The sequence below is a fragment of the Monopterus albus genome, unplaced genomic scaffold (genome assembly GCF_001952655.1).
Source record: "Monopterus albus unplaced genomic scaffold, M_albus_1.0 scaffold189.1, whole genome shotgun sequence".
Taxonomy (NCBI): Eukaryota; Metazoa; Chordata; class Actinopteri; order Synbranchiformes; family Synbranchidae; genus Monopterus; species Monopterus albus.
In genome coordinates this window covers 29400-38303 of record NW_018128069.1, presented here as the reverse complement: position 1 = coordinate 38303, position 8904 = coordinate 29400, and the positions used below count along the sequence as shown (strand labels likewise).

Genomic DNA, 8904 nt, shown 5'->3' with positions numbered 1-8904 from the left:
GCCGCCGATCCCCCTTTTATAGCGGGGGAAGCCTCACGCACCCCACGGAGAGGAGGAGGAGGACGGAGGAGAGAGGAGTGGGCTGCAGCGCCGCCTGCAGGCCGGCCGGGGGGGCCCCGGGCCGCGGAGGAGAGAGAGGTACAAACACATGGCTACTGTTCATGGTATTCCAAATTATAATACAACAACAACAACGCCTTTAGTGGTAGTGTGTTGTTATTTCTTCATTTTGGGTCCTCAGATTAAAATACAAGCGGCTACTGATTGAAAACAAAATGCAACTGTAAGGTCAAATCACTGAACGTACAAAATATGGAGTGGAAACACGGTGAAGCCCGGGAGGCAGGATGTGGCCTGGTCCTGTCCTGGGGAGGAGCTGGACGCTGTGCTGATCAAAGTCCTTTGACTGAATCGTTCATTTTTATTCACGTTTTGTCACTTTTTGCAAATAGTCTCCGTCAGGTGATTCCAGTAACCTCCTGATCACAAATAACTACACAGTAATAATCACACACACACACCATCCACAGAGTATGTTGGTAACCTCCTGATCACAAATAACTACACAGTAATAATCACACACACACACCATCCACAGGGTATGTTGTTGTTGTTGTGTGCGTGTATCAGTGTGTGGCGTTGCTTCTACTGTACATCCTCTATAAATAAAAGACGCGGCCCTGCGAGCTGTTAAGCAGGATGTACAGTATAGGCCTCGCTTTGTTTCATAATAAAAACATATAATTTACTTAAGGCCCAGAATCACTTGAGTTGATCTGTGAGAGTTTGGCTGAACAGGAACATCACACACATCCTCACGTTCCCTCCGTAGGCCTACAACTCCAGCTTTATTATTTATTATTACTGGTGAGAAAATTAATGGAATGAACCAGAGGGACACGGTGACAACAGCGAACACAAGTTCAAACATGAAAGAAACAAATAAAAGTGCGTGTTCACAGGAAGCGTAAAGGCGGGTCTAAGGACAGCCCTGTGCGTTCAGGTCGGCTGCACGTGGCGCTTAGTACTTTTCCTAGTTGTCATGTTACTTTCAAACTAAAAGCTCAGTGACACAGACCGAGTCTGAGTAAGAAGGTCTCAGATCTGAGACGCTGCACTTTTCTCTCTTCACACACTGTGTTTGAGTTCCCTGTTCACCTGGGCATCCTCAGTCAGACCTGGACGGCCAAGGCAGCCTGTGGCCACCTGGGGGCCCGCTGGACGGTACCAAGGCTGGGGACGCTGGGAAGTTTAGCGTCTTCAAAAATACGTTTTAGTGAAATTTGATGTTCAAGATTTAACTAAGAATAGAATAGAACAGAATGGAATGGCTTTGTCATTGCACAAATTTACAACAAAATTTAATTTGCAACCCCTTTGTGGTTAAAACCAATTAAAAGTAAGAGCAAATGAAATACAAACTAATTGATTACATATTAATTAATAGAATTAGAACTAACTTAGTTATACTGTAGGCCTATTTAGTTCGACTACACCATGGTCGCGTCTGGGGTCAGGTGACCCTCACCTAAGCCTTTATTGAGAAATTTTATTTATGTTAGAAACCAGTTTCTGTTGGTTCTATATTATTAACGTTTTATCAAAACAGCACATAAATGGATGGGTACTCAAACCTATACAGTAAAGATGAAAACGTGCCATAAAAGCGGTGAAAAGCTGTTTATTTTGAAGCAGTCAGAGGAAGCCCGGGGTTTTCTCTCAGCCTTTACAGGCGGAGCAGGGACAATAAATGCGGAAGTTTGTCAGAAGTCACTTTATCAGCGGAAGAACAAAGCAGCGGTTTGTTGCATTTCGTATCTGGAAACCCGACTTTCCCGCTGTCTGACAGACTGAACGGTGAGTTTGTTTCCCAGACATTCGCCTCGTGTTGCCGTCTTACTCTAAGTTCACACCGCTCAACCCACAGCTTCCTGTGGGTTGAGCAGGTTTCAGGCCACCGAAGTTGGTACCAAGCCCCAGGACGTGTTTTCTGTTTACTTCAGTGGAAAAACGCCAAACTCCGTTTAAAAGTATCTCAAGTTGCGTTGTAAAGTAATTTCTCTGGTATAGCGACACTTCATCCGGAAATACTGGGTTAAATCTTTCATATATAATAAAATATCCGGTTTTTACTTTGGCATAAAGCCACACACACCCAGCAGCAGCTCCAGCTTTGACCAGTTACTGTGCGTGGTTTTCCCCATGAACATGTTGAGTAAACAAACAGGAGATCTCTGTCAAATAACTGGCGCTATCTTAGATAAAGTATATGCCGAAATTACTAGAACCTATCCCTGCTTACAATAAAGTGTTAAGTCATATTCTGGGTTTTTATATATTTGTTTATAAGCAATAAATTATTAAATAAGTATATTTTTAAATGCTGTATGGTCTTGCGATGTTGCATTAGATGACAAAAGGTTTTAGGTCGACTTGGTGAAAGATGACGTAGTAGCTGCAAGTCCGTTGTATTATCAGCATAAATTAATCTTCTGGCTGTTGGTGTGTGTGTGTGTGTGTGTGCACCTGGTGTTATGCACCTGCACACACACCTGCTTAGTTTCACTTTCACTAAATGTCACCCAGCCATAAAAACAAATATATGGGCTACATGTGTAAATGAAAACGCATCTGTAGAGAAGCAGCATCACAGACCTCTGTGTACCAGTCACAGTGGTGGTGAAGCTCTGGATCCTGTTGTTATCTGGAACTGTTTCCAGGTTTACTGAGGGAAAGCTCAGTTCTCCCTGCAGACACAAGTGAACCGTGTCACTGCAGTGTCTTGAGATGTTACAGCAGCGCAGAGCTACTGCTTTGTGTGCCTTAAAGTATTGTGTTTTAATGGCACAACATGACAAAAATGTTTGTCATAACAACAAAATTTCCTCATTAATGAGGGAGTGTGTGTTTTTATGCCAAGATGAGATTTAAAGTCATCAAAATGGCTTCAGTGTCATGATGCTCTTCTCAGCGAGTGACTGCGCAGTGGTTTGTCACTGAGAAGAGCACACATTTCATATCATGGTAGATTGTAACACAGCTGCACTTAGGATTTAGTGCTGAACCAAGTTCGTTCTTTCTGTGTTTGCTTGTAAGCAAATAATTTGAATGTTTGAAAATTGTGAAACTTCAGTTCCACCCACTAGTCTGGAGCTTTCAGCCACACCTCATGATCTTCTTCAACAGCTGGAGTTTACTCAGTTGTCATCACTGGGCCCTACTGTTACCGAGCAGTTGCCTGCTGTGAAGCACTGTGGCTGAAAGCTCTGGAAAAGGGTAGTAAGTGGCACTTGAGTAAATTATTTCAGAAACGTCTGTTAAGGTGGAGACTGACGTTTCTGAAATGCAGTGTGGTGTTCTGTAAAACGGATCCTGTTATTGTCCATGAGAGTTGCATGTGTGAGCTGCACCTTCAGAGTCAGTGCTGCTGCTTCCTGCACAGATGAATGAAATGGTTATTGTCCTCAGGACAAAGACGTGATGGTATCTTTCTTTCTATGCAGAAACCCTGAGAGTGTGTGAAGGGCTATGGGGGAGACTAAAGGGTTTGTTCTTCTAACAGCCTGATTGCTTGTTGACATAAGGAGATTATCCTTTTATAACAAGGCACTCCCTGTGAACCATCTCTGTGTCTCAGCTCCATCATGGCCACATCTGGAGTTTACTCCCCGACAACGGCTCCGAACCCCAAATCCTCCTGGTGCCTGGTTCCTTCGGATCATCTGGACAAAACCCGCTTTGCAGTCAAACTGATAGAAGTGGTGAGTTTAGTCCTGTTTCTGGGACCTGGGAGCTCTGCTGGCCCACGTCTCTCTCATTCCTCATGTATTCACCATAAGCAGGTTGAAAGAATCACTCCAACAGCTGCAGTCACCTTCTCGTGTCGCTCTGCAGGTGTTGGTCTTAAAATGCACTGAATGTTGCTTTGTTATGAACCTGTGACACAGATTGGACAGGAAAATTAAATTAATTATGATTATTTGTTTTTAAATTGGTTAGTCAGTCTATCAGTTTTCCGTCTCTCCTCTGAGTCCAGGCGATCGTGAGTCAACAGGGCCCCTGCACCCAGCCACTAACCTAAAGGTGCCCCAGCCCCTCTCTTTGTGGTGGTTCCATGTCTCTTAGTGGTTTATGCCTCTTTGTCTTTGTTTTGTAGTGCGTTCTCTTCTCTTTGTGTTTGTTTTGTGCCTCTTTGTGGTGGTTTTGAGTCTCCTTGTGTCTGTTTTACGTCTGTTTTTCTGTTAATAGAGCTTGGTGAACAGGCAATACAAGGCTCTGGCCCAGGGGCCCTGGACCTGTCCAGTAAGCATCACTAGGAGATTTTTTTTCTGTACCGCTGGGACGTCCTGATGTCAGTGTGATATATATATGATTAGTAACTGCAGACCTTAGTGTTTGTGTACCACATTCTTCAGTCAGTCGCTCGGACGCAGCTCTGTGTGGCACTGAAGGCCTTACACGTTTGCTGAACGGTGCAGAAACCCTGTGTGATTTGATCTGAATCTAACCTCAGGTCATGATGGTCTGAACAGGGTGAAGAATTTAGAGCATTTCATTTTCTTGTGAACACGTGTGACCATCTGTGGCTGGCGGCCGATGCTGTTTTTGTAACTTGCCACCCTGGCTTCCGTGTGCCCATGACAACCACAGAAACCTCGCTGCTGGGGCTGATTTCACTGGACTGAGTTCCCTGAAGAACACACCCGTTCACCTGCAGACAACACAGCAGTGACTGTCTCTGTCTTAGCGTCTGTGAGCAGCCTTCTCAGGCGAGAGCTCTGGTGCCATGACACAGGTAGAGTTCAGGTTTGAGAAAGAGCGGTGGCGTCAGGTCAGTGCTCACTGTGTTTCCATCCTCCTGTTCAGACCTGAGTGCAGACGTGGGAAATTCAGGGAAAAAGACCAAATCTGTGTAGAAAGTGTCTAGTGTCGTGTGAGATGTGGACAAAATGACTCATCAGGAAAATAATTAGCAGATAAATCGATAATGAAAATGATTGTCAGTGTAACAGCAGATGGCTGTCTCTGTTTATTAGGAACAGTCAGTCTGGTCGACCGATCCTGTGGTGATGTTCAGTTTGTGTCCAGACTGTTCCACAGAGGTGCTGGCTCACCTGTGTGGTCACTGTGGAGGCTGCAGGTTGTGCTGCTGTTCAGCTGCACTGGGTTGCACTGAGAGCTGGTTCTGGCGTTCAGCCTCACTGAAATAAATGTGGGTGGAGTGTTGAATGTAAGCGACTGGTCTGTGATCAACGGGTTTATACACAACACGGGCAGGCTGCTCTGGTGAGCGAGATGAGGGTTAGTTGTGCTCTCTCGAGCATCCACAGTCGGTCATTTCGACTGAAATAAAGCCCTGATCTGACTGAGTCAGAAAGTTGTTGGCTCTCCCTCCCTCCAGGCTGCTAACAAGATGCAAGCTTGGCTTAGTTTGGTTTTTGGTTTGCCATATGTCGCACAGTGCGTAACCAGAGAGGAAGCAGTTTGTAGAGAAAACTGTCTTATTTATTTATACATGTGCTTCTACTGATAAAACAAGTTTGTAGCTTGGAAAAGCAAACTGAACTGAGAAGCTTCTTCTGTGTTTTAGTTTAAAGAAAGTTTACCCAGGATGCACAATAGATCGGTCCAAAGTGAATGCAATCAAGCGTGTTCGATAACTTGCCAAAAGTCTTTTACAGCGCTTGGAGGAATTTTGGCCCACTCATCTTTGCAGAATTGTTGTAAGTCAGCCACATTGGAGGGTTTTCGGGCATGAACTGCCTTTTTAAGGTCATGCCACAGCATCTCAATTGGATTCAGGTCAGGACTTTGACTAGGCCACTCCAAAGTCTTCATTTTGTTTTTCTTCAGCCATTCAGAAGTGGACTTGCTGGTGTGCTTTGGATCATTGTCCTGCTGCAGAACCCAAGTTCGCTTCAGCTTGAGATCACAAACGGATGGCCGGACATTCTCCTCCAGGATATTTTGGTACACAGCAGAATTCAGGGTTCCATTTATCACAGCAGATGGCCGGACATTCTCCTTCAGGATATTTTGGTACACAGCAGAATTCATGGTTCCACTTATCACAGCATGTCTTCCAGGGCCTGAAGCAGCAAAACAGCCCCAGACCATCCCACTACCACCACCATATTTTACTGTTGGTATGATGTTCTTTTTCTGAAATGCGGTGTTACTTTTACGCCACACATAATGGGACACACACCTTCCAAAAAGTTCAACTTTTGTCTCGTCTGTCCACAGAGTATTATCCCAAAAGTCTTGGGGATCATCAAGATGTTTTCTGGCAAAACTGAGACGAGCCTTTATGTTCTTTTTGCTCAGCAGTGGTTTTCGTCTTGGAACTCTGCCATGCAAACCATTTTTGCCCAGTCTCTTTCTTATGGTGGAGTCATGAACACTCAGCTTAACTGAGGCAAGTGAGGCCTGCAGTTCTTTGGATGTTGTTGTGGGGTCTTTTGTGACCTCTTGGATGAGTTGTCGCTGCGCTCTTGGGGTAATTTTGGTCGGCTGGCCACTCCTGGGAAGGTTCTCCACTGTTCCATGTTTTCGCCATTTGTGGATAATGGCTCTCACTGTGGTTCGCTGCAGTCCCCAAGCTTTAGAAATGGCTTTATAACCTTTTCCGGACTGATAGAGCTCCATTATTCTCTTTCTCATTTGTTTTTGAATTTCTTTGGATCTCGGCATGATGTCTAGCTTTTGAGGATCTTTTGGTCTACTTCACTTTGTCAGGCAGGTCCTATTTAAGTGATTTCTTGATTGCGAACAGGTGTGGCAAGAGAAATTGAACTCAGGTGCGATAAACCAGTGTTTTGACAGGGGGGCAAACACTTGTTCACACAGGGCTCTATAGTTTTGGATTTTGTTTTCCCTTAATAATAAAAACCTTCATTTAAAAACTGCATGATGTGTTTACTTGTGTTATCTTTGACTAATATATAAATTTGTTTGACGATCTGAAACATTACAGTGTGACAAACATGCAAAAAGATAAGAAATCAGTAAGGGGGCAAACACTTTTTCACACCACTGTATGTCGCACAGTGTGTAACCAGAGAGGAAGCAGTTTGTAGAGAAAACTGTCTTATTTATTTATACATGTGCTTCTACTGATAAAACAAGTTTGTAGCTTGGAAAAGCAAACTGAACTGAGAAGCTTCTTCTGTGTTTTAGTTTAAAGAAAGTTTACCCAGGATGCACGACAGATCGGTCCAAAGGGAGTCAGTCAGTGCACTGTTTAGTGCATCGAAGACAGAGTCTGGTCCTGAACACAGTCAGCAAACCTCACCTGCATTTGGACTGTTTGAGTGTGTATCAGCTCCAATGTTATTTACACAACCACACTCCAGAGACACGTGACCAACAGTGGCGTCACCTGCATCAGGCTTATTCACTGAAACAGGAAGTGAAACTGCTCTGTGGTGTTCTCCCGACAGGTTAACCTGGCCTGGTTTGGGCCAGGTGTACCTAATAAACTGGTCATTAAGTGTAGGCTGCCAGTACATTTAGTGTCTTGGTTGGTGTTTTATCAGTGTCGTAGAAGTGCTGGTGGAGCACAGATGCTGGAGCAACTTCAATGTAACCGTAGAAGCCTCTGTCTCAGTCCTCAGCCAAATACTCGTCCCCCGTTCGGAGGGTCCGGATGGAGCTGCGGCAGTTACTCGCTGATCAGTCAGCCCACTGACAAACAATTAATCAATAATTGTTTTGATAATCGAACAGATGTTGAAGTGTGTTTGAATCAAAAACACCAGACATGGAGTGGTCGGTTTCTAATGTGCTAGGGTTTACTGCTGCACTGTTGTTTTCTGTGACTGTTTCTTTGTGATTTGATGCGATGGGCAGGTTTCACCGTTCCCAGACCAAACTTAAATAATCTGCAGCTCAGTCAGTTCAGCCTTAAACCCAAACCAGCAGCAGATTAGTCGTCTCTCAGCACCTCCTGACATCGCTCCTCCATCTGTGGCCCACAGGCTCGAAGACATGAACCTATTAAAACACTCGTCACAAATGTAGTGTGGTTTTTACCAGATAGGAGGAAACGCCGCGATGTGCTAGGGACTATTTTCAGTGGCGGATGAATCCACATTTGGTCTCTAGCGAGTGTTTGTGGCAGCAGGACGGTGTGTTTGTTTGCAGTGATGGGCACAGTGGCCTCAGTGTGAATGGACCTTCCTCCTCCAGCTGCTCCACAGGAAGCCGCAGACTGGGAAGTGAAAGTGTTGCAGATCTGACCGTTTGTGAGCAGAGAGCTGGCGTTGGCAGATCTCACAGCTGCTGACCCTTGGCTGTCGCAACAGTTAGCTGGGGGAGGCGAGGGCTGCATCCGGCCCCAGCCTCTGCACGCTGCTGACATCGGGGAGTATCGGACAGAAAGAGGATCTGCGGGGGGAGGACACTGGATGAACCCTCTCAGGAGGCCTCTGCTGTCAGATGTCTGACGACTCACAGGATCCTTCTGAATTCGTTCTTGAGTCTGTCTCAGCTTCGGTTCAAGTCCGATAAATCCCAGGTCCACACTGTTCACTATCAAGTCTTTGTTTCCTCAGTGTTTGCCGAGCTGCAGTGGAGACGGCAACAGAAACATTTGATTTGACGAACTCAGGCTTGTGTAGCAGGACAGTTCTGACACACGACTTGTTTCTTCTTTGTGAGCTGAAGTTTGTACATGGCTGCTGCTTTGTCTTCTTCCTGCTAAGAGAAGCAGACAGATTCAGGGTCATGAAAATGAAAGGACTGTGGTGCAGTCATCTGCAGAAACAACCCACACTGTGGCTTTTTCATCTCTTATTGTTTTGATCCTCCTGTTTCCAGAGAAGTGCTGGAAACGGTTTTCACTTTTTTTTTTTTTTTTTTTTTTTTTTTTTAGCTCTAACTTGTAAACTTTTTTGGTTAAAA

The 8904-nt window shown here is 45.0% G+C and overlaps 1 protein-coding gene across 1 annotated transcript in view; it reads left to right on the top strand.

The window, feature by feature from the left end:
* The first annotated feature begins 1699 nt into the window (after positions 1-1699).
* The window catches only part of cmtm6 (CKLF-like MARVEL transmembrane domain containing 6), an 18279-nt gene continuing 11074 nt past the window's right edge, over positions 1700-8904 (top strand). The window contains exons 1-2 of the mRNA XM_020617422.1: positions 1700-1857; positions 3638-3761. Of these exons, the coding sequence (XP_020473078.1) occupies positions 3645-3761 (117 nt within the window). The 5' untranslated portion in view covers positions 1700-1857; positions 3638-3644. The remainder of the gene's footprint in view (positions 1858-3637; positions 3762-8904) is intronic.